We start from the raw sequence: 24,107 nt of genomic DNA on the forward strand, positions 1-24,107 counted from the left end.
GCTTTTCTGTTGACATTGTTGCTGGGAGGTGATGGCATTGTGGAAGGGAGCATAACTGTGGATTTTCTTCTCTTCCCTTCAAAGAGAATACCGCGTGCAAGAAGGGAAAGTCCTAATTCCGTTGGGAGCCACTGTCCATGGAGATGTTGTTGTTTCTGTCTACCACATGAGATCAACCATTGGGGGACGCCTTCAAGCAAAAGTAGGAGTTGTTTAACTTCTCTTGCATGGTAGAGGCAACATACTAAGACATGGCTAAATATAGGCTCTCAGAACACACATGGCACTCGTGACATAGAAAGTTTCCTTATCTGACAGTAGATACAACAGAAATTTGAGCAGTGCCAAGTGAAAACAAGGAGCTGTGTTTGGAGAAGTCCATGATGCCTCTGGGGTCTCTATGGAGATGGTGTCTATGATGGGGTAGATGTAGATGACAGAAACTCCCCATCAGTAACCAGCTCAGGGCAAAACACCAACAAGGCCTCTACCTACACACTCTAAGAAGATGGAAGATGATTTTCTTTTGCTCAGATTAGAATGACTTACTGAGCCATCACTCCTGCATGGTGTCTGCTTTGCTTGCTGTAGAGCAGCCTTCATCTTTTTTTGGTCATTAGGGCAAAAAGGCGATTTATGTGGATTGGTCAGTCATGAGGATGAGAAAGACAGTTTAAGCTGCAGGCTGGTCAGAGACCCAGCCTCTTCATAGCCAAAAAGCCTCATAATACTTGCAGATCAGAGAACTGAGAGACAATGGAAACTGGGGAGAGAGAACAGAAGGGTGCTGGAGTGACAACACCCCAATAACATAGCAGAGTAGCAGTACTGAAAGATAGAATATTTGTTGGTCTGTGCTCATCTAGGCTTTGAGCTTACTTTAAAATGCTGTTCTCTGGCTTTTGTGGTTGTAAAAGAGGAACTGGGAAATTAATCTGAGATGTTGATAATTTTCCTGATAGTATTTTCAAAATCTTAGTATTCAAGTTGCAGAGTGAACAAGTATTTTTCTCCTAGTTCGTTACTGGTGCTGTTTGCTGTATAGGTGACACTTTACTGAAGCCTTTACTACGAGTGAAATGGTCTTAGATTGTCCTGGGGTACAAACCTGTTGCTCCAATGTATTCAGTGGAAACAGATATTGGTTTCATTTAACTGATCCCAGAAATGAAGCCAAGCAGGGAAAGAAGAGACATGAAGGCTGGGAAGGCTCTCGAAAATATTAATATTTGAGTTTGAGAATGAAAAGCTCTGCTTTCTGTAGAACAACCAGAATGAATTAGCTTATGTAGAAGTTACGATTAGTCTATATAGTAACTGGTAGTAAGGTAGACTTAACTGCGTGTGCTATAAACAAACACTTTAATTTCATTAATTGAAGTGCTTGTTCAGCCTGGTGTTCTGTGTTTTTTCAGATGACCAACACACAAATATTCCAAATTCAATTTCATACTGGATTCATAGCCCTGGGAACAACCACACTAAAATTCACCAAGTGAGTATTTTAAGCTGAACATTAATCAAACCTGAAGCATAAAAGCCTTATAAAGGCTGAAGGAGAATATTTGCAGATGAAAATATACATGCAGGCATATATTGAAAGACTTCATATAGCTTTGCAGAAATATCCCTTCTGTTTTAACTGTACAATTGTTGTCCCCATTTAGGCCTGAACTGGATGCCTGTGACTCTCCAGACAAATATCCTCAGCTCTTTCACGTTATACTGGAGATAGAAATACAGTCTACTGATAGACAAACTGAGTTAACTCCCCCGTGGGAGAACTTCACAACAAAAGACATCAATCCAACCATTCTCTTCTCCTCTCATCAGGAGCATCAGGACACTCTTGCTTTGGCAGGTAGAGCTGCATAGATTTATCCAATTTCCATGTTTACTGCATGCTGAACTTTGTTTTGCTTGATTTTATTTCTTTGGTGCTCTGTGCTGCAGGTAGAGGTCCCACAGATTCACCCCAGGATAACATCAGAAATGTTGGACAGAGCGCGTTCTTCTCATCTCTCAGCTGGCAAGGTATGCAGACTTGGTTTTCAAAGAAAAATCTGCTTCAAACAAGATACACAACTCTTAATTCCACCCCCATACACACTCCCTGGAGCACAGAGTCAGGCTGAAGGATCTGATTGTAACATGTCTTTCCCATTAGATCTCAGTGTATCGCTGGGCACACCCTTATGTTGCAACTGAGTGGGAATTAATTTCCTACACCACCCTCATCAAACGTCTCCTACTTGTGCTGTATATAGAATCGTAGAATCATTTGGGTTGGAAAAAACCTCCAAGATCGTTGACATAGTTCTAGCGTAAAGCTTTGCTCAAGGCCTCCTTGATGCTAAAATCAAATTTAAGCTGTTTTTTTCCTCATGTTGCACATCATAGAAAGTGCTATGTGGATTTAGCACCAAGAGTGATTACCTGAGAGGCCATTTAATACCATCAAATGCCTTGAAAATCTCATGGTGCTGCCAAATGCAGCATTTCTCCTCTGGATCAGCACCACATTGGGTAGGAACCCAGTCCTTGTGGGCACAGCGAGGATGGCGGCTTATGTCCCTGCTCCTTTACAAGGAGCCTTGTTCTGCCTGGATTTTGAGGAGATCATAAAGTAGTTAGGGTTGGAAGGGACCTTCCCTGCTCCCCCAGTGCCACCCCTGCCATGAGCAGGGACATCTTCACCAGCTCAGGTTGCTCAGAGCCCCATCCAGCCTGGCCTGGGATGTCTCCAGGGATGGGGCATCATCCTGGATCCTTGGTCCTGACCCAGAAACTTGTTCTGTTTGTATCTGTGGGTGTACGCTTGCTGGCTCTTCAGGCTTGAGGAGAGTCAATTAACCTCTCTCTGTGTTTCTGGTCAATAAAGCTGGCTCCTTATGATAGAGCCCAGCGAAGACATTAACTTAATCTTTGCAAAGGACTCTTATGTTAAAATCCAGCAAAATGCTGCTGTGGTTTTCTCAGTAGCTTTTTGTTCTGCGTATAAGCTAACTTTTATGGGACCTTTGTGATGACAAAACTAACAGCTACCTAATTTTATTTTTAATCATCATTTAGATCAGAAATCTGACAAAAGTAGCTCTCACCCCACCTCAGAGGATCGAGCAGCGTTGGTCCATGAGGAAAGCGAACAGTCAGATGACGAACTCTTGTCCCTTTCCAGTCAGCACAGTAATGCCAGCGGTGACAAACCTCACGGGACACCAAAACATAGCAAAAAGCAGCAAGAACCTCCGGCACCACCTCCGCCTGAAGACGTTGACCTGCTGGGCCTGGACGGTAGCCCTATGAGCAAGAGCTTTCCCTCGCAGCCCACTGCTGCCCTCTCTAACTCAGACTTGCTGAACGATTTGTTTGGTTCCCAGAGCCAAAGCGGACAGCCTGCTGCTGAGGAGGTCTTCCCAGTGGGGGGACCTGGATCCGTGCAGTCAACTCCTCGGCGTTCCGCAGCTTCGGCATCCCCGTCGCCGTCCCCGAGGATGGGAGAAGGTAATAGCGGCTGTGCCTGGTGTGTAGCTTGGGGCACATGTGTTGAGAATCCCAGCTGGGTGATTTGCTCTGGGCTGTTGGGTTCCTCTTGGGTACACTCATTTCACCAAAACGAAGAGCTGTGAGGGATCCCAAGAGACCAGTCAGCTCTGCTACTCTGAGACAGGAGTTGGTGCATCTTCACAGTCAAGAAAACAAACCAGATTGTCTAGTTTGTTCCCTAAAGTCTCCATTGGAGCTCACCCCAGTGTTTGGCTGGCTCTTTATGTTGACATCCACTGGAGATCATCAGATTTGCTCTCAATATATGTCCAGTAATGTATATAAGGAGAATATGTACTCATTTAAAACAAAAACAAAAAGCACACATGGAAAAACAGAACCTCTTAGGTTTTGGGTAGACTCACAGCAGTTTGAATTTAACTTCTCCTCTAACTTTAGTGGGTTTGGAGCTATTATACTGATCTTGGACTATGAAAGTTCTGCAGTTTCTGGTCTTTCTGCAGACAAAATGGGCAATATGAGAAGATCTTTTGTTTCTTCAAAGACAGTCTGAGATGAGGCTGGCAGAAGGAGGGGTTGAATAGCTATTAGAAACAGATCTTCTGGAGGGTTAAGTGAACAGAGGAGAGCAAGTGAAGATCACTTGTAAGTGAACAGGTGAAGAGCCCAATACAAGTTGCTCAGATTCCCTGAGGGCCTCTGGAATAGGCCATAAGTTTGGCCAAAGACAAAATGTGAACAAGTGGCCAGATCTGGGGGCAGGTCTGTGCACCGCAGTGAGCTTCCCATGTTCAGTTTGTCCTAACCCTTTATGTTACAGTTTAAGAGCTGACGTTGTCAACACATAGTTGATTCAAAGAGCACAGTAGGCTTACTTAACTTTTTCTCAGCAACTAATAACTTAAAGCATTTGCAACACCTGCCAACTTTCTTGTACAGAAATGGTATTTTTAAAATTTTGTTAAGGAGGCGCAGGCCTGGGTGATGCTGGCGCTGGCACCAGTAGCACCTACCGCAGGATGGCCATGCAGCCAATTTCTGAAGGCTCTTCTTGAGTCATTTCTCAGCTAGAATTAAAAAAAACAATGGATTTGGGGAGGTTTGTGTACTACTACACTCAAACACCAGATTTGTTGATGGTCTTTTCCAAGTGAAATGGACAGGAGCAGTTAAAATCTCATACTGGGACTTGCAAAGGGTGGGAAGAGGAGGAGACGGAGGACAGGAGGCAGGAGAAGTGAGAAGAATACAGGTTTTAATGAAAAGATATCGGGCCATTGGTATGTGGAGAAGGTTCTCTCTCACAAGGCAGAGCAAAAGATTTCTGAATGTCATTGTCGAGCAGCGTAACAGCAGGAGTTGTGTGATGCTGCTTTACAGGGGCCAGATTAGCGCTTGAAATGGAGAATAACATCATCACACAGCTCAACTGTCCCAAGATGAAAAAGCAAGAATAAGAGCTTGCAAGATGAGTAAAGACTAGTAATTTATTAAGTATCCTAAACAATCAATGAGTAACATAAGTAATGAGGAGTATCACAAACACAATGTATAGCTTCTCAGGATTTTATCTTTTGTACGGTAGTATATATTGCAGCTCTGTTCAGGATGCTCTCTACCTTAAACTTATCGACAAATAAGACTTGGAGTGACTTCATGTTGTGTTTTGTAGTTTTTGTGGGTTTTGTTGTTTTTGTATTTTGGGGGTTTTGTTTGGGGTTTGTGTGGGTAGTTTGTTTTGGTTTTTTGTTTTTTACATGAAAGGCAGTAGGCTAAACAAATTGATCAAAAACGGACTTTGAGAATGAGCTGGATTTTGGTAACAAGTGATGCTATGTAGGAAAGATACCAGTTATTTTCTACAGCTGTTTCTAAAAGATGGTCCCTTTACCCTCGACATTTATAACCTTTAACAGCCTAAAATCATCTTGGACTGCAGTCAGCTCTTGAGAGGAAGCAGGAATTGCACAAGGGCCCTAACTTGGAGCTCCAGGCTGTCCCTCAGCATCCATTTCTGTGTTGGCAGTATGTGCACGTTGAAACATCATCTCAAGTGTTTAACTACTCACTTTGCTCCTAAATTCAACCCCTCTCTTCGGAAAAAGACAGATGGGATCAACAAATGTGTTGCCATGACCAAGTCATGGGGCTCTCCAGGTCCCCTAGAATTTAGGTAGGGTACTGATACTTTCCAGTTGCTCTCTCATTTGTCTCCTATCTGGTATCTGCAGATATTAGGTTTTCTTCTCCACACACCAGTGCCTTTTCCCTGAAGCACATTCCTTGTACAAGTTAATGATGTAGTTTTCTCAAATGTGTTTTTACAGCCACTGCCTTTGATCCGTTTGGAAGTAGCCCTAAGCAAACTGGTCCAGACCTCCTGGGTTCCTTTCTTGGTTCATCAGCTGTCCCTGGCGATCCTTTCCTTCAAGCAAGGAGTCCTTCACCAACCGTGCACAGCGATCCCTTTCACATGGGTAAGAAAGTGAGGCTCTTCTAGTGTATTTAAATAAATGTGAAATGCTGCTTTTAAATACTGATGGAGCCATTAAGTACAAATTGATGCTTACTATAAAATGACTAAACCACAGAAACCCCACGAAACAGGAAGGAGTTTTTTCTTTCCAGACTTCAAGCATTTTCTTAATTTGAAGTGTGGTAGGATGAGACTAGTTTTACTCAAGTCTTATATGTAATTAATAAGCCATTTGGTGTACATGAAAAAGAGACCATGAAGAATGTCTGCCTGCATATTCCTGTGGTTATGAGGTTTCATTTGAACCAAACTACCATTAATTGAGCTAAATAGAGCATGGCATATTAAGCCTGCTAGAGAAAACACACATCCTTTGGTGATTTTAGTTACAGGCATCTGCTTTCTTTAGCCCTGATAGTAACGCTGGCCAAATTCACAGTTGAATTTGGCTCTTATTTTAAGATAAGGATTTTTTTTTTTTCTTTCCTGGACGTTTTCTTCTCTGTGTTTGAAATGTTCCTTAGTTGTCTCCTTCCCCCTCCATGCTAAAATTTAATGTTGTAACAGTGTCTGAAACACATTCAGATATGAATTTGTGTCTGATCATCTAACACACGTCCCTTGGGCACAACAGTCTTGCTGGAAAGCCAAAATGACAAAGGAGGGAACTAGTGTGCTGCTGGCACTGCTCACATCTTTGCTTTGCCAAGCTCGGGTGTTGGATATTAACTCTGTGAATAAGGCGGTTGGGTCACACTTGGAGCTGGCTGCACTAATGAAAGGAATTTAAATGGTGTCCCAGCAGGACAAGGTATTAAATTACAGCACTGGTATCTGCGGATAATGAAATGCTGGCAGGGTGGACTGCGTAGACGCACAGGCTTTATTTGATACAAGGTTGAAAGGACTGTGTGTGTTCTTTCTGGTTCACATCTGTGTGAGCTGCTTTGCTGCATTTGTCTTCTCCATCCTTGCCCTTTGCATGTAGAATACTTGCTTGGGTTTGAGATGTATTCAGAAACATAACAGCCCATGTGTTACTCTGGTGGTAAAAAGTTTTTATAAATAGATATATAAAGGCTCTGATCAAAGCTATCACAAAATGAACACTGTAAATGCATATCCTTGCCCAATTGCCTCTGTATAGTGTAAGATCAGAAAGAAACCATTAAATTTGTCATGCCCATCATGAGGAAGAAGTTCACTCATAATTAGAAAATGGTAGATGGACACAATACTGCCTGTCCTGCTCCTTGCCCCCTGCTCTTTGTAGGCACTGGATTATGTGATTTTTGCTGCACTACTTTCAGATACTTACATGTAATCATTCTGTTTAGCTTCTAGCACACCAACAGTTTCCATACAACCAGATGTTGCCAGTGGTTGGGACTGGCCCAACAAGCCAGGTATGTATCGTAAAAATTCAGGACATTAAAAAAAACCAAACAAACCCTTAAGGAGCCCAGAGAGAGGAAAGGCAGAGGGAAAATGCTGCCAGTGACTGCAGAGAACAGGTTCCCACTTTCCGCTGCTTGGCACTTTGACTAATACAACGAAGCTTCAATCAAGATTTGTCAGCCTTCTCTGCACCTGTTGTCCTGGTCTCGCAGACCTCCGGGTGAGGATTTGGCTAAAGGCTACCAAGCTCCTTCTGTTCAAAAAAAAATCTGGCTTTAATTTTCCTCAAGAACCAGGGCCTGAGGTGGGACAGGAGCTTGCTGAGGGTCTACATATGCAGTTGTGTTTCATTCCAGCACAGGGCCACGAGAAGGACCTGGGAAGTGCTTTGCATTCTGGGATACCGCTAAATAATGGCATGATTCTTTGTAATCTGGGGAGAGTATGTATGTCCTACCAGAAGTTGCTTTGTGAAGGCTTCTAGTTCTTAAAATATATCCCTTTGTTATAATTACTCTGTCACTGCAGACAGTCTAGGGAACATTCTTGTTGCTGAGCCTAATTGTGAGTGGGCGTGCAACTAGTCTGGGCCAACGCTGAGCTGAGACTGCTTAGGAACCTGACAATGATACACCTAATTTTAACAGCAGTCTTCTAATATCATGCGACTGAGCACTGGGTAAGAGCTGCACTCATGAAAAATAGAGATAAAAACTGAGTTATTTTTTTCTTTTATGTATATATACATATATGCACACACATATATATGTATGTATTTTCCCTTTAAGGTGGCCTAGGAATGGGAAGTAAGTCAGCTGCCACCAGTCCTACAGGATCCCTCCACAGCACTCCCACTCACCAGCCTAAACCCCAAACACTGGATCCATTTGCTGACCTGGGCACTCTTGGAGCGAGTTTAGCAGGTTTGCATCCCTTGTTTGAAAAAATAAAAATAAAAATTACCAGCTTTGTTTTAGAGATAGAGGATGAACAGCCTGGTATGTGACAAAGAGCTCTGTGGGACCTCCCAGTCTACCTGCATGCCAGTGCTGCTTTCAGGCTTTGCCTGTTGCCTAATTTCTCTGTAAGCTCTCACAAATCTGTGCTTTTACTGATCCTCCATCAAAAAAAGCTGCTCGCAACTTGCTGGGACCTCGGTAGAACACATGGATTGTCAAGCATAACCTCTGTCTCCTAAGTCTGAACAGTCTCTGGCAAAGGATGCTCCGCATTTAACTGTGACTGGAGAACAGACCTTGGAGCAGCCTTTGACTCTCCAAAGCTTCTGGGGTCCTTGAGGAATCATTTCCTTCTAGTCTTGACTCATTTATGTCCTTTGTGAGGAAACGTGTGGGACATCACTAATCTGCCTCTAATTTGCAGTTCTGTCTAAAGGTGGAGTCTGAATCCATTTTCATTTGCACCTTGCTACAGAGGGCTGCTTGCTTGACTGCTTAAATGAGCATTTTCTCCTTGTTTTATCTCAGAAAATGATCAGCAGACCCTTGACTCCAGTGTTAGAAAGGCAGTTCTGACAAATCATTTACATTTTTCTTAAAACCCAGCATGTCAGCTTCTGTGACTCTGGTAAACAGATTTTTTTCCCCCCTCCCTTTTGTCACTGCCCTCGGCTCTTTGCAAGCCATTGTGGTTTTGTCTGATGCTTGTTTTCTCCTTTGCGTCAGTACCAGCATGGTTCTGGAATTAGGTTTCCCAGTTCCCTCTGCTGGATCACTAACTGCTCTGCAGGAGCAAAATAAAAAGTCTGCCAAGACCCGTGTCAGAGCCATCGAGGTGCTTTTAAAACATGTATTCTGCAGCAAAGTTATGGAGTTTAAAAACAAAGGACTTGGCATCCACAGGATATTTGACCACATTTTTGTTGTTCATGACTAAGTCAAAAGCACTTGATCCAGTTTCCATGACATGGTTCAGAGCTCAAAGTTGAGTGTGGATGTTAGTCCCAAATAATAAAACATGAACATCACACTCCTCCCTCCACAAACCAAGCCAGAGGAGCACCCCCTGAAGGAATAAGGTGCTGAAACATACAACTCTGTGGAATAGTCTTACATCAGCACAGCATCAGGAGATACTATTTCAACATATGTCAACTTGATGTTGCCAACTGTAAGGCACGGCAGCTGTGGTTCCCTGTTAGCTGCACCAGCGTTCCCAGTGAGCTGCTACGCCAATTCCTGTGCAACCTTCAAAGGCAAGTGCTGTGTTTTAAGCAGCTTACAGAGCAGTGATAGGGAAGCTGAAGGGCTTTGCCTGATATTGCAAAAATAAGTTTGTGGCAGAGCTGAAAACAGAAACTAGGGGCGGTTGTTGAGTTTCCCTCTTTGGAAGGCAAGTCCGGATCCTGTTTGCCAATACTCACCATCACTCCTTTCCCTGTATTTTGCAGGAGGCCCTTCATTTGCCAGTAAACCAACCACACCAACGGGCATGGGTGGAGGATTTCCCCCCTCGCCGCAGAAACCGTCTCCGCAGCCCATGGGCGGCAGTGGTTGGCAGCAAGGAGGTGGCTATGGCTGGCAGCAGGCACAGGCCAAAGCCCAGCCCAGCGGCCCTCACGCCTCCCCTCAGAACAAGCCCAATTACAACGTGAGCTTCTCAGCAATGCCAGGGGCACAAAACGAGCGTGGAAAAGGACCGGCTAGCGTCGGTAAGTTATTCAGAGCTCGGCATCCAAAAGGTTGTCTCTTATTGTTGCTTTGGTGCTCAAACAGCTTAACAGGTTAGAGTCTAAGCATGTCAGTCATGCTGATCATTTGATGATATATAAAGTTCAACACTAGTTGTCCTGTCCTAGACTCTACAGTCTGCTAATATTTAGGAAATCCTGTATTCTACCTAGGCTGCAATAATAATAATAATTCAAAAGTAACATTAGCCTATACGTCTTTAGTGAAAACCTGCGCTCATTAGCGCTGGGAGATTGTTATAGTGGTAAGTGTGGGGGGTGGCTTGGGTAGAAGTGTTAAATAAACCTGTGTTGTGATAACAACTTCAAATCTTTTTGGTTTACAAGATTCGAAACCAAAAGTGTCTGCGGATTTTGAAGATCTATTATCTGGTCAAGGTTTTAATGCTCACAAGGACAAGAAGGGCCCCAAAACAATAGCTGAAATGAGAAAAGAAGAAATGGCTAAGGAGATGGACCCTGAAAAACTAAAAGTAAGCAACGTTCTTCTTTATGCTCTTAAAACCATTCAATATGTCTTTTGTTCTCATGCTGGAGGCTGCTTGAAATACTATCCCTGGAAGGTGGAGCGGGCAATGAGCCACCAGCCATCCCGCATGGCCAGTAGCTGAGCAAATCTTTGAGCTCATTTAGTGCCAGCAGCTGTCCCCTGGTTTAGCTCCTACTTTAGTGCGCAGCTTCTACAGCATCACTGGATCCCAAAGACCATGTGCTGTCTCTCCTGCTTGCTTTCCACAAAATAGGTGTCTAAACTTGGTAGCATCAGAAACTGTTGTACTCCCCATTCACATGCCAGTCTCCACTATCTAATCAGAATGAGAGATACTACTTAAAGAAAGTAGCGAGTTTGTCAAAACTCCTTTCTGAAATAGCTTCTGACAAATAAACCAGATGAAAGAACAGTGACCACCTCTGCCAAATGCAGGTTTTGGTGAAAGGAGGGATGTTCTCACCATGATAAGATTGCCTTGGGGCAGAAAGTGAGAACTTCCTGCTGTTTGCCCATATAATAAATTCTCATGTCTTCCCTGGAGCTGTGAACATCATTTGGAATAGATTTAAGATTCCAGGGTTACATTTCTGTCCTAAGCCAGACTTTGGCAAACAGTGGCTTGCTCACTGTTACTGTCAGTGCTGCTCCAGCTCTGATTAGCAGGCACAGCTAATTGAACTAGTCTTCTATCATTAATCTTGCCTGCTTTGGAATTCTCTCATCTCTCCCTAATAAATTGCCAAACCACAGATCTATTATGAAAGGAAGGAAATTCAGTCCGTTCCGCTCTACATTTGAAATATGAAATTACAAATTATAATTACAGCAGGATACAGAACTGAGAGGAAAAGCTTAAGCAAAAGCCAAGCAAACTTGTAGAAAACTGAATAAGTGTTTTGTTTTGTTTTGTTTTTTAAATGTTATTTTTTTAAAACCTTGTGGAAAGGTTTTAATGTCTGGAAAATGTGTGCCAGCAATCATGCTGAACACAAATGTCAGCCACTTGTAACCAAGCTGGACAGCTGTCAGGCCATCAAGTGCGCAGTAGTTTTCCCAGTTCATAAGCTCCACAACTTCAGCGGTTCATGTGGCACTACTCAACACGTGCAACATTCCCTCCCAGCAAGCTGCCGAATCACTGAAGCACCCAGCTGATTCTCCCTTCCCAATACAATTCCCCGTGCTCTGATGCATTTTATTTCATTGAGTCACTTCAGCCTGGAACTGTTAAATCTATTCCCACTTTGGTTTTCATGTTTGCTTCCCTTTCCTCCTCACCTTCCCCAGCTGTAGGCTAAGATGGCAACCACTAAGGGTGACCACACAATCTAGAAAAGTGGGCTACCTATTGCTTTATTTGACTGCTGGGTTGCAGGTAGCAAATAGGCATGTGGAGAGAATTGAGGCTTCTGACTTAGAGCTTAAAAAACTTTGCATTGAAGCCAAATTTGCATTGAAGCTTGCTGAAGAGCCACACAGTTAAGCATTTCATTTATCTTTTGAGTATTCCATCTAATGACTGTTGGTAAGTGTTACCAACTCAGTACTTTTAGTAGAGGAGTTGCTCAAGGTGTCTTTAATTTTTATATCACTGCTTGAAAGTTAATGACAAAGTAGAGACTGACAAATATCTTCCAAAGCTTTGCTAAAGCTTGGAAAGAAATAAAAGATGCTTCTTGGAGTCATTGCTATTCAAATGAAGAAACTTTTTCCTACTGGACTATCTAATGTAAGGCATAAATTGAGAGTCATGTTATGTTCTCCAGATCCTAGAATGGATTGAAGGGAAGGAGAGAAATATAAGAGCCCTGCTGTCCACCATGCATACAGTCTTGTGGGCCGGGGAGACCAAGTGGAAACCTGTTAGTATGGCGGATCTTGTCACGCCAGAGCAAGTGAAGAAGGTCTACAGGCGGGCAGTGCTTGTCGTTCATCCCGACAAGGTAAGGTGGTCCTACTTTCACGTTGTTCAGAAATACTCACTGTTCTCTTAATTATAAAGTGCTGAATGCGACTGCTTAATTTATTGGTGCAAACAGCTTTGTAGAAAGCAGTAGTTGAAGGTTTTTGCTGGTTTCTGAAAGGTGAGAGCTCTCAGCACTCCCAGCCCTGAGGCTGTGCTTGGTACGTGCTGCTTCAAGCAACGAAGATTCAGATCTTCAGCTTATGTCACTCTCACTATGACTCTAAGCCGTACTGGTGGTGAACAACAGTCTAGAATATTGTGCCTGGTTAAGGAGATGAAGGTGTGATAAAGCACATGAGAAGACAGTGGGTTTAAAATCAAACTTCTAAAATTGAAGAATTTGGTTATCTGGTTATCCCACTTGTGGATTTGCTGCTCACACTTGCCAACCAGAGTGAGACGGCACCATCTGGGGAAATCTTTGCTGATGATGATGCTTCCACTTTTAAGGAAATGGAGGCCCTGAGAGTTCCAGGGCAGTGGACAAAGCTTGAGAAGATGTGGTCTGCCCAGAGGCATGCAGGAATATTGCTTTTAGCAAGTAACAGTGTCAGGTACCAGCTCTTGCCCTTCAGGGCAGGTAAAATGCCTCTTGCAAAGCCAAGTTGGATTTTTTTTTGCCCTTGGGACTGCAGTGCTTTATCACACTTGGGGGGGTTATCAGCTCTGAGGAACAGGAGAGCTGAAGAGCCAAGAGATTCTTAAGCTGTAAGGAAGGTAAGAAGCCCTCAACAGTAGCTTATTCTCATCAAAGAATAAGTGAGAACCCTTCGTGGAAAGTGAACAGTAACTGCTTGAGAATCTAGCTGCTCGAATGTCAACTTTTGGTAGTCTGATTCAGTAGATGTGATATCCCTGTTTCTCTTTTTATTCCAGGCTACTGGGCAGCCGTATGAACAATATGCAAAGATGATATTTATGGAGTTAAATGATGCGTGGTCAGAATTTGAAAACCAAGGACAAAAACCCTTGTATTAGGTACTCTCTCAGTCTCCACTACAGACCTGTGCTAGTGCTTAAATAGTCTCTTGTCACAAATGTCACAGATCAACCAAGCTCTGGCTGGAAATTCAGAAGTTTCAGAAAACTAAGAGCCTAATACTTATCATGAAGAACAAGAGAAAGGTTTCCTTATACTTGTATCCAGAATCCTGAGCTGAGAGGAACTCTAGCCACCTGGCTTGTCCTATGGGAGCCACAGGGCTACAGTTTCTTGTAACTTTTATATTTTTCTTTGGATTCAAGTGGGGCGAGAGAGGACACATTCTGGGAAAAGGTGGAATTGTTCTGTCTCTGACACAGTGTAGCTGGTGAATTTTCTTTTCGTTGTGATTATGTCATATGGCAACACTTCAGTTGAGTTCAGTAACTGGTGGTGAAGCCCAGATTTCAATGTACTTTCTTCCTAAATTCAGATCAAACCTTTATCAAATTTAAGTGCTCAGCTGTGGTTTAGACACACATCTAACAGTCACCATTTGCTGCTTAATTGCTCATATAGTAGATTATGCCTGATTAGAGACAAAGCTGAATTTTGGGTTGGATCAGTGTGGCAGCTGACTGCTGCTTCTGCATTAATACTGTACTTCATCTCACAGTCCAGCAGTAAAATGTGCAGAAGAAATTCCCCCGCATTATGGAGCAAGTGTCTTATAAAGCAAACAACAAGTAATCAATGTTAAACAGCACCTTGTTGGTTTGTTAAACAGCAGTTCTGGGGGAATGAATTGGGGGGAATGGTGAACGTACTGCATTTCCCATGAAGTTCTCATCAACAGCTTGAAACCATCAAAGAAAAAAAATATCAACAAACTAAAACTCTGCTGCAAAGTTCTAGAAACTTCCTAGTCTATAAGTAACTCTTCCCCTCCTGAGGATTTAGATTTTTCCAGCCCGCTTTTGTCACCTCTATGCCTTTATCAGCTCCAGAGCACTTGGCAAAGGCTCTTGGTGGAATGCAGCCTGGTGCAACTTCACTTTTCAGACCACAGTGTACCAGCTGTCATGTAGATATCTGTGGACCGGGTCTGATTTTTGAGGTAAATACAGTGCAAATTGGTTATCTTAAAAAGTTTATATTGGACCAAAGCAATAATATCACAAGGAGATATCTCTGATGCTAAAACTGAAGCATCTTTCCTAATTAACAAGCAAGTTACACTCTTCACCCCAAATTCTGGTGTTCTCCTTTTGTAGAATAACTAAAGTTTAGCAGTTTATTGACCAACATGTTGTATCTGTATTTGAGCTTTGCAAATGCAGGTATATTAAAAAGATGAGCAGGAAATCATTTGTATTTACTGCTTAGGGAGCAGGTTGCCATCGTTGATGAGTCTTTAAAGCTGGTGGTTTTTAAAGACAATCCACTTGTTGTTGCACTTCTGTTTTCAAGTGGCAAAACTTTTACTGCAAAGACAGTGTGTCAAAGTACATTGCTTTCTGTATAAAAGTCATCTTTTTGTTGTATTGGTCCATTATTTACTACAATTAATTGAAAATGTGAAACCAACACATAGGTCTCCTTTTATATAAAAGACCTTAAGATAATAGTAACAAACTGGATGTTATTTATTAATGTTTTGATCCAGTATGTGCTTGTCTTATTTAAAGAGATAACTGGAATGTGAATCATGTTCCTGTGATTTGTTGGTTTATTGTTTCTCATTCACATTTGTAGATATTGTGACCTATGCCTATATAATAAAAAGGATCTCGTTACTATAACGTACTTTTTTAATAATGAAAACTACGTTAGCTTTGTATCGAGTTTGTCATGGCACATAACTCTGGATACTCATATGTTCATAAAATACAAATCCATCATTAAACTTTATCTACCAAAAGAAACCCTACTCCACTTAAGCTTTGATTACTTCCATCCCTGATGTTTTTATGGATGCATGAAAGTATTAGGATGTATGTATATCAAAACAGTTAACTAAAAAATAATTCTTGTCATATCTGGTAGTGACAGAGGTTATCAATGTTCAGGTTTACTGTTTGACTAAATTATTGTAATTTTTGTAAATACAGTATATACTCAACAAAATTGTGACTGGTCTAAAACATTTGTATATACATTAAAAAGGTCAAATTAACAAATTTGGGTATCTTTTGTGCTTGTGGGGAAAAGGTCTACCTTCTGGCTTTAAACACAGTTCGGAGTGATTTATGTGCAAATGCTAGATAAACAACAACAAATCCGTGTATGTTAAATGGAAACTTCTTTTGTCTACAATGTCTTATACCACCTCTCGTGGGTGAGATATGTGTGGTACACATAAAGGTAACCATAGATTACTTGCTCTAGAGACAAATCCTTTTTTCTTTCCTAGAGCTTTTATTTCCTCAAGAAAGAAGCCAGTTCCCATTACTGCCAACAGATTATAAGAACAGTAAGTGCTTCATTTAGACAACATTTGCAATGGGAAAATATATGCAGCCTTTTGTGCTTGAGGAAAAAAGCCCTTCTACCCAGCTGAAACAGAAGATGGCAACTTCACTTGCTTCTACTTTTTGATTGTTTAGACAAGTTGAGTCAGGTGTGTATACATATTTATTGTAGGTATAAAGCTGTTTACATCAGCAGCAGCTGCACCAAGATGTAAACTTATACTAAAATTCGTACCGTTTTTTTGCTTGTTCATGGCAGCCAAAAGATTTACAGTATGGGAGGGTACAGTAAAAGGATCTCTGTATAATTTTCTGTTTCCATGCCTCAAAATAAGCCCAGAGATGCTGAGCTCGGTTGCTGCTCGCAAGCTGTGACCAGACCCCAAGGTTACCAGCTCACACCATATGGGTGTTGTGCCTTGGCTCGTTTCAATATTGCGTCTTAAAGTGGTTGCTGATGCTGTGCAGTAATTCACAGGTTGGCATTATAGGTGGTTTTCCCAAATTAAGATATTTTGGAAACAATTTGTCACTTCCTATTATGTTACTACACTTCAAAGATGAACAGCCAAGCCAGTCAGCAAACGTGGTGTCTGACAAAATATTCACTTGTAGCATTTAGCTACTTATGCACTTTAGTTTGTCAGCCTTCTTGGCTCTAAGTTGTTTAAAATTAATAATTAAATTTGGGGGGAAAAAAGTCTGTATAAGAGAAGATATGAACTGCGAAGAGCTGGGAGGCAGAGATGAGAAATACCTAAATAACACCTTGCCTGAGTTGTGTATCCAAAAGGCTGTGCAAAACCTCCCTCAAAAAGGCTGTTCTTGGGTCAAAAATGGGGACCCAAAAATCTAGGAGGTGAAAAGGCTGTTCTTGAAAAATACTTATCTTAAAAATATTGGTCTTAAAAAAAAAACCCCGCCGTTCTTGGTGCGGATTAGCGGCAGCACAGGGCCCTATCGAAGAAGGAACCGTATGAAATGAGCAGGCAGACGGCTTGTTTCTTTGGGGGTGAAAACGGTGTTTAAGGAGCAGGCTGCAAAATGGCAGTGACTGATGGGCGGGGGCTCTTTAAAACCGTGCTTATGTATTTAAATCCTGCCTGCGCCACATGTGTACAGCTATTTACACAAGTATACGCTTTACATGTACGTATATAAGTGTGTCTGCGTGTATATACATTAAACACCCGCCCCGGGGCCTGACTAGAGGCAGCGAAGCACCGCCCCGTCGCCATGGCAACGGGCGGCTCGCGGCGCCTTAAAGGGCGCGCCGCCCCCTTTCCCGAGCGAGGGTGGGGCTGTTCGGCAGTCGCTTCAGGGGTGACGCCGGCCCTTTAAGGAGGCCGGTCATGTGGCGCGGGAGGGGGCGGGGCGGAGCGCCCGGTAAGGCGGAAGTTGCTCGGTCGCCCCCTCAGCTCGGCGTCGTTCGAGAGCCCCGAACATGGCGGGGATCAAAGGTACCGAGCGCTCCCGCCCGCAGGCTGCGATCCTCCGGCTGTAGGCGGCGGAGCGGCCGGGTTGGGCTGGCACTTCCCGGGCGTCGCCTCAGAGGGGGAGCGGGCGCGGCGGGGAGGGGTGACCGGTGAGGCGGTTCCCGCCTCTCGCCCTGTCCCCTCAGCGCCCGCCTTGTACCATTGCAGCTCTCGTGGCCCTGTCCTTCAGCGGAGCCATCGGGCTGACGTTCCTCATGCTGGGCTGCGCCCTGGAATACTACGGGTGAGCGGGCCGGCTGCCTTTCTAAAGCTTCCCCCTTTTTATATGGGCTAATTGAGGTGTTAATTTTTGTTAACTGGGCTGTTTGGCTTTAGGTGTCTTCCACCCATCACCTGCTTTCTGGCTCTGGACACATGGCCGTTTGTTTTGGTTGAATACCCCCTCCTTAGCCAGCACCTGCATTTCTGCAAAAAAATGACAGAAAACAGCTGTATACTTTCTCAGGAAAAGTGGTGCCATCTTGCTGAACAGTCACTCTTAACCACCTACAATTCTTTCCCTCACTTCCCTGTTCCTTTAACCAACCCTCCCTACCACCGGACTCTGGATGGGATTCTTACTATAATCCTGGTGGAGCTCCCAAGAGCCCTTCCAAAGAGATGAGTGTGCCAGGATGCGCCTTCACGGCTGGCTCCTCTATACCACAGCATCCCTCTAATTTGGGAAAGTTCATGTTTTCCATCTTATGTTTCCTGTGGGGTGACTCCTTTTTGTGAGGCGGTGGCGTGAGCTCAATTTGCAAGGTGGAATAAATAGAAATAAATTAAGGCTTGGTTGTGTGAGAGAGGGGATCCTGCTTGTGGTTAAATCATGTAATCCACTTTTCAAACCATAAAGTACAGCTATTGCCATTACTCTTTCTAAACACAAGATACTTTCTGCTGAAACATCCATCTAAACTGATTGTGTCTTTCTTTCTTGCTCCCTTCCCAGTGTGTACTGGCCTCTGTTTGTCTTAATATTTTACTTCATCTGCCCCATTCCACACTTCATTGCAAAAAGAGTCAGTGATGACAGTGATGCCGCCAGCAGTGCCTGCAGGGAACTGGCCTATTTCTTCACCACTGGAATTGTTGTTTCTGCTTTCGGATTTCCTATAATCCTCGCACGGGTTGAAGCGGTATGTTCTGCTTTCTAAATTTTATTGTAAGACACCAGTTACTGAGTATAGTCTTCAGCTGCGCTGTTGTTGCTTGTAAGTCCTGTCTTTGATTTCGTTATTGCGATGTTTCTAAATTCTGATGAAAATAATCACTCTGAAATTGTCAGTTCTGCTTTTTTTACCTAAACAAAGGACTTGCATGACTGGGAAGTTTTTAACTCGTTTTTTTTTCCAGATTTGTTTTGGTCCAATACAACAGTTATAATCTCCTACACCTCATGCCCCTCTGTCTCATCAACTTTTGCATGGCTTCTTGCACCACCTTCCTTATTTTTCTTTCAGAATGTCTGCTCTCTTCATCCAGGATGCTGAAAACCTGGTGACTGGAGTGTATTATTAGTTAAAAGATAAAAGGCCCAACTTCCAGAGCTGCCCTTCTGGTTTCCAAAGCATTTCCCAAACTCATGCTTTGTCTCTTCAAAGTCTGAGGAAATTCTGCTAGCTGCTTTTCTCTTTGCTTTCTGAACTGCTCTTCAGCGGTGAGATTTTTGTCCCATTTATTTTGCAAAGCAAAGGACTCTCTTGTCCTGTCTCCCAAGCTACCTAATGACATTTTTATATGTTACGTTGTTTTTCCCCTTCAGCCTTTCAGTTTTGCTTAAAACCTGTGTGCTTAGTTTTAATTTATTTGTAATGCAGAATTTCCCTGGCACTGTATTTTTAAGTTGTGGACCTGACAGTCGGGAGAACCAGAAGTGACCACGAGGGGGAACTCTAATTCATAGCTATAGCTTTTAATTAACAGTAAATGTTGCTTATTTAAGTACACTTAGTTGGGCAGATCGTTAAAGAAAGCTATTTACCTTTAAGACCACGTGCTGTTTTCATTGCTTGTTAGTGGCATTTATTTGAAAGGTGATCTCTTATTTTGTTGCATGGTAATTGAAGGAGAGCACTAGTTTCACCAGATTTTTCTATGGCTTCTGTACGTTTCAGTGATTTGTATGGCAAGGTAATTATTTTGTTCTAAAACATAGTGTTATTAGCCTGTCTGTCGAAGTGTTGTATTAGTAATGTGAGTGTTTGCTAATTGAATAATTAGTCACGTAAATGGAATTATTTATTGCTTGTCTTTTCTAGTTATGCTGTGTCCTGGTTTTGGCTGGGACAGAGTTAATTTTTTTCCTAGGCGCTTTTAGCACCTTTCTGTAGTATTTAGTTTAGTTTATCTAATGCATATGAATAACTGGCCTGAACCGATGTTACAAGAACTGCTTTGATTGTTTCATTTCCTTGCATTTCAGATCAAATGGGGAGCCTGTGGTCTGGTGCTGGCTGGCAATGCAGTCATTTTCCTTACTATTTTAGGCTTTTTCCTTGTGTTTGGTAGAGGAGATGACTTTAGCTGGGAACAGTGGTAGGACATCGCGCTGACACTGGTAATGTTTTACGGCATGTATCACCGTATGTATACGCTATGTGTATATATGTGTGTGTCCCTGCTGAGATGTACGTGTGTGTATATGCGTGTAGTTTTACATTTTCAGATCTTAACATGCTTTTTTAAAACACATTTCAGCCAAAGTTAAGAGACTTTTGTGACAGCTCTCTTCATGTATTCAGTAAAAGCTGGAATCACGGTTGCAAATTTGTCCTCAAATAAGTTTACAAAACATAAGCCGTTCTACTAATTTTTTCACTATATATGCATTAACTTTTGTTTTAATCACAGTAGTATCATTGATACATCTGATATTGTCAGCATGCCTGTTGTTTTTTTTAACTGTGTAATCCAAATAGGCTAATATAAAGATAATCCTACTTGGTTCAGCTTGATGGATCTTTCTGCTCTGATTAGGGATGTAGGAGTACTTGTTTTTATTTGGGTAATTGTAATTTTAGTGGTTTTTCTTGATAACATAAAAACAAACATAAGGCATGCCAACTCTTTTACTACCTAATTGAAGAAAAAGAAAATAACCCTGGCAAAAGATCTTTCCTTCCACTTAGGGTGTTCATTTAAATAGTAAATCCCCTCCAAAGGTACTGAGGCTTTGTCCCTGTTCAACTTAACTGTGGATATATTTTCAGAATAATATATTTTAATGCTTTGAGCTGACATTACTTCTCTTATGAAGGTTCACAAAAGAAGAAACTACACTCAGGACACTTACGATCACAATGTAGTATACAACTCTGTATTCTTACATGTGAAATGCCTGAATTGCAAAGAAGTGAGTGTTCTGCTGGGTAGGACTTCGTATCTCCTCAGTTCTCGTTGCTTTTAAAACATACTTGCTCTACTACTTTTGTCTGTAAGAATAGATTGTTATAGTAAACCACTATATTTTAAAATAGCATTATTCTAGTAAACATTCACATAGCCACACTTAGAAAAGTAAACTTTATTACTGTTTTGATTTGCTGAATCCCGCAAATTGTGGAAGCATGTAGTTTTGTCCAAATGCATTCTGATACAACTCTAGAAGATATTTCAGTCATCTGCCATGGGGTAGGGGAAGAGACACCTTAGTTTACTCTTTCTTTGAAAAAAAAATGGATACGAAGAGGTTTCTTCTCTGTGAAGTAAGGTGCTAAATTCCTGCATAGGGTATGTTTTACTATTGCAAGTTCTTTAGACTAGCAGATTGCGAATGAGTGTTTTCTAGTTGTGTGGGGCAGTTCACAGCTGGTTGTTGTCACCCTGTGCAGCTGGGAGAGACACTGTGCAACCAGGTGATAGAATCCACCCTCCAAAACACAGCAGCTTGACCAGCACAATGCTTTTTGCCCCCAAAGTTGCATGGCACTACTCATGCTGCTCTCCAAACTCTCTCAAGACTTGTGTACTGCAAAACAGTGTCCTGTGGATTGCTGTGCAGAGCGAAAGTTCACAAATTAATGAATGTTGCGTGAGTGTTCAGATGCTGGGCACAGAAGTCATTCTGTGGTCTAAAGTAATGGAGCATCACTGAGGTAGGGTAGAATATCAGGTTTCAGGAAGGTTAATTACATGTTTCAAGTGTAAACTTTAAATGTGTGTCTAGGCTGTTGTTCTTGAAGAATTAACATTAAAGGACAGTGTTTTTCTGGATGTTAATGCTTCAGAGATGTAGCAGGAATATGCTTGTAAAGATGCTGTGTGTACGTAAACAAATTCTCTTGCAGTGTCTTCTGCCTGACTTTAAATGAAATCTGTTGGACTCTACTGATTTGGAAAGTATTGCCATGGAAACTATTTGTTCTAATTATGAGCCAGGTTGTTCAGAGCGATCATTGTTTCCATGTATAAGCCCTGTTTTGGTTTTTGGAGAAGTTGCTTTTTTTCCCTATACTGTGGCATTTTTCATTCAAATTGGTGAAGTAAAACGGCAACAATAATACACAATTTAAGTGCCTGATTCTGCAAATGCCTAAAGTTATTGCTTACAATTCTGTTTAACTCCTGTTAAAGTACATGTGGGCTGGCTGGGTTTGGTTCTTGAGTATTGTTACTCCTTACAATTTACATACCGAAAGCTGCAATAGAAGTCTACAAAACTACTCAATTACTGATGGAATTTTGCTTTCCAGACAGTGGTGTGAAAAACAGCTGAGATTAAATTTTCTTTAGAGAATCATTATTTGTTGAATCTGTTCCAGATCTATTGGTAAATAGTGTCCTAGAGGCAGCAAACATGACAATCTGAAAAGGAGGACTGGGAAGTACAGTCCTGAAAAGACGTTGCTTCTTTGAGAAATGATTCTGTTGTACTCTATGTCCTTTATATTACTGTGGTTGGTGGGTATCTTATGGAATGACAGGTATATGTTGAATGGAGAAAGTCAATGCTTTTTTTTTTCCTTCTTGTTTTGAAGCACCTACACGTACTAATCTTTAATGTGAACTTCATGGAGTTTTCACCATGGACTTTTATTTCAAATGCTTAACTTGAAAAATTGTGTTTAATGGTGTTTAAATCATGGAAATGTTCCTTGACCTCTTCCAAAGTAAATTTGCTTGAATGAGTCTATGATATCAAATAGTCGGGGTAAAAAAAAGTTAGTGTTGTGGGTTTTTTTTAAATCGGGAGCTTCACTCATTCACACAAAGCTGGTGCTTTGGCCAGTCCTGGGCATAATGTCACTGTCTGCCAGTAGCAGTTCACTGTGGTTTCTCTGAAATTGTTTTCTTATATGGAACTGAATACTATGTATCCAAAGTGCCTTAATTTCGATACTATGCTGATTGTTTTGTGAATGCATATACACATGGCAATATCACCATGTTTCATAATCAGGTGAAAATCTGTTACTGCATTTTATAAAGCTTCCTTGTCAATTAATCATCTTTTCTGTAATTTGGAATGCAGTGCAGCTTTTGTAACTTTTGTAAACACTATTTTTATTTTCTGCAATTGCCAGTTTCTTGAGAGGATGAAGTATTAAAACATGCAAGTTAAAACATATTCTACTTTTCTTTTTGAATTGTCTAATAAAACTGACTTTTTGAGTTGTCTAATAAACATATCTGATGCTTAAGGATTTGTCTGTCTTAAATTTCGAGAGGTGACAGTGACAACAGACTCTTGTGTGAGAAGATAAGAGAAACAACATACCCAGTGGTGCTTTCATAATGGTGTTGTAGCTGTCAGGCACGGCCACAGTGGGAGGTTAATGGACAATTCAAGCACCTCTTGTACTGGTGTTGATATTTCTTAATTGCTTTAGAGAGAAATGGGGTCTTCAGGTGGACTCTCAGTATTAGGACTCTTGGGGACTATTTTGCCAGGTGCTCTTTCTCCCAAGAGCTCCTTCACATCTTTTTCTCTGGAGATACATAGAGCTTGTGGTTCTTGGCTCTGCAGAGTTGTTGGTACTTGGCTTCTTGGTCATCGGGAAGGTCGGTCAGCGCTGATGAGATCAGAACACAGGGGAATGAATTGCAGAAGCCCTGACCTAACTGCAGTAGGTGGAATGACTGTTCTGTCATGCTTTATTGTAGAGGTCATGTTCAGATACGTAGGGTGAGTTATCAGCACTTATCTCTTACGTACATGGTAAATCTGTGAGCTTTTTAAAGACTTTCAGAAAAAGATGGTGTGGAAGGTAATACTTGACCTCTTCCACCTTCCTTGCTTCAAAAGAGTCGAGAGTGAGACATTTCTGCTCTGTCAGCACTGATGGAGCTGGGATGCAGTAGGTCAGTACTCCTGTAGTTAAGTTGGTGAATATATTAAGTGGGTGATTTTGATCCCACCAGTGCTTGTGATAAATGAAGCCTGTTCAGTTATAATATTTTAATGCATTTGTGAAAGCACCCACCAGCAGAAGGCAGCTATAGCATCTGTGTTCTGAACAGCTGATGCTTTCTGTTTACAGCAATGATTTGAGCAACTAAGCTTTGGAGAAGGTGAGTATATTCGCGCTTTGAATCAGTTACCTGCTGGCTTTGCCCTGGTTTGCAAAATGAATGTTCAGGCCTGCTATTGTGTACTGTCCAGCCCAACTCGTGCTTTGCGTCTGGAGTAACTTCAGGCTCTAGGCTTGGTTCCTGAGCTCCCTTATTTAACCCAGTTCTGGATT

At 42.0% G+C, this 24,107-nt stretch overlaps 2 protein-coding genes across 3 annotated transcripts in view; both read left to right on the forward strand.

Moving 5' to 3' along the window:
• Positions 1-13,528, forward strand: part of DNAJC6 (DnaJ heat shock protein family (Hsp40) member C6) — a gene marked incomplete at both ends in the record, with an annotated part of 34,522 nt that extends 20,994 nt beyond the window's left edge. The window contains 12 exons of the mRNA XM_080348721.1: positions 85-202; positions 1,416-1,495; positions 1,668-1,861; positions 1,954-2,034; positions 3,073-3,504; positions 5,835-5,984; positions 7,321-7,389; positions 8,170-8,304; positions 9,792-10,052; positions 10,419-10,564; positions 12,351-12,527; positions 13,427-13,528. Of these exons, the coding sequence (XP_080204847.1) occupies positions 85-202; positions 1,416-1,495; positions 1,668-1,861; positions 1,954-2,034; positions 3,073-3,504; positions 5,835-5,984; positions 7,321-7,389; positions 8,170-8,304; positions 9,792-10,052; positions 10,419-10,564; positions 12,351-12,527; positions 13,427-13,528 (1,945 nt within the window). The remainder of the gene's footprint in view (positions 1-84; positions 203-1,415; positions 1,496-1,667; positions 1,862-1,953; positions 2,035-3,072; positions 3,505-5,834; positions 5,985-7,320; positions 7,390-8,169; positions 8,305-9,791; positions 10,053-10,418; positions 10,565-12,350; positions 12,528-13,426) is intronic.
• A 3,724-nt stretch (positions 13,529-17,252) lies between these two features.
• LEPROT (leptin receptor overlapping transcript) lies at positions 17,253-23,057 on the forward strand. 2 transcript variants are annotated; one of them, XM_080348796.1, is made up of 4 exons: positions 17,253-17,403; positions 17,587-17,662; positions 18,374-18,560; positions 19,847-23,057. In XM_080348796.1, the coding sequence occupies exons 1-4, from the start codon at positions 17,388-17,390 to the stop codon at positions 19,961-19,963; spliced, it is 396 nt and encodes a 131-aa protein (XP_080204922.1). In that variant the 5' UTR covers positions 17,253-17,387; the 3' UTR covers positions 19,964-23,057. The 2 variants fall into 2 exon arrangements, with proteins under 2 accessions (XP_080204922.1, XP_080204923.1); XM_080348797.1 differs by having other exon boundaries at positions 19,933-19,970.
• The last annotated feature ends 1,050 nt before the right edge of the window (positions 23,058-24,107 follow it).

Source organism: Nesoenas mayeri, assembly GCF_963082525.1.
Source record: "Nesoenas mayeri genome assembly, chromosome: 8".
Lineage (NCBI taxonomy): Eukaryota > Metazoa > Chordata > Aves > Columbiformes > Columbidae > Nesoenas > Nesoenas mayeri.

Excerpts from the sequence above, each read along its gene's own strand:
- LEPROT (XM_080348796.1), top strand. Across the intron at positions 17,663-18,373 it reads TGCGCCCTGGAATACTACGG|TGTGTACTGGCCTCTGTTTG; the intron begins GTGAGCGGGCCG and ends CTCCCTTCCCAG. Across the intron at positions 18,561-19,846 it reads TCCTCGCACGGGTTGAAGCG|ATCAAATGGGGAGCCTGTGG; the intron begins GTATGTTCTGCT and ends CTTGCATTTCAG.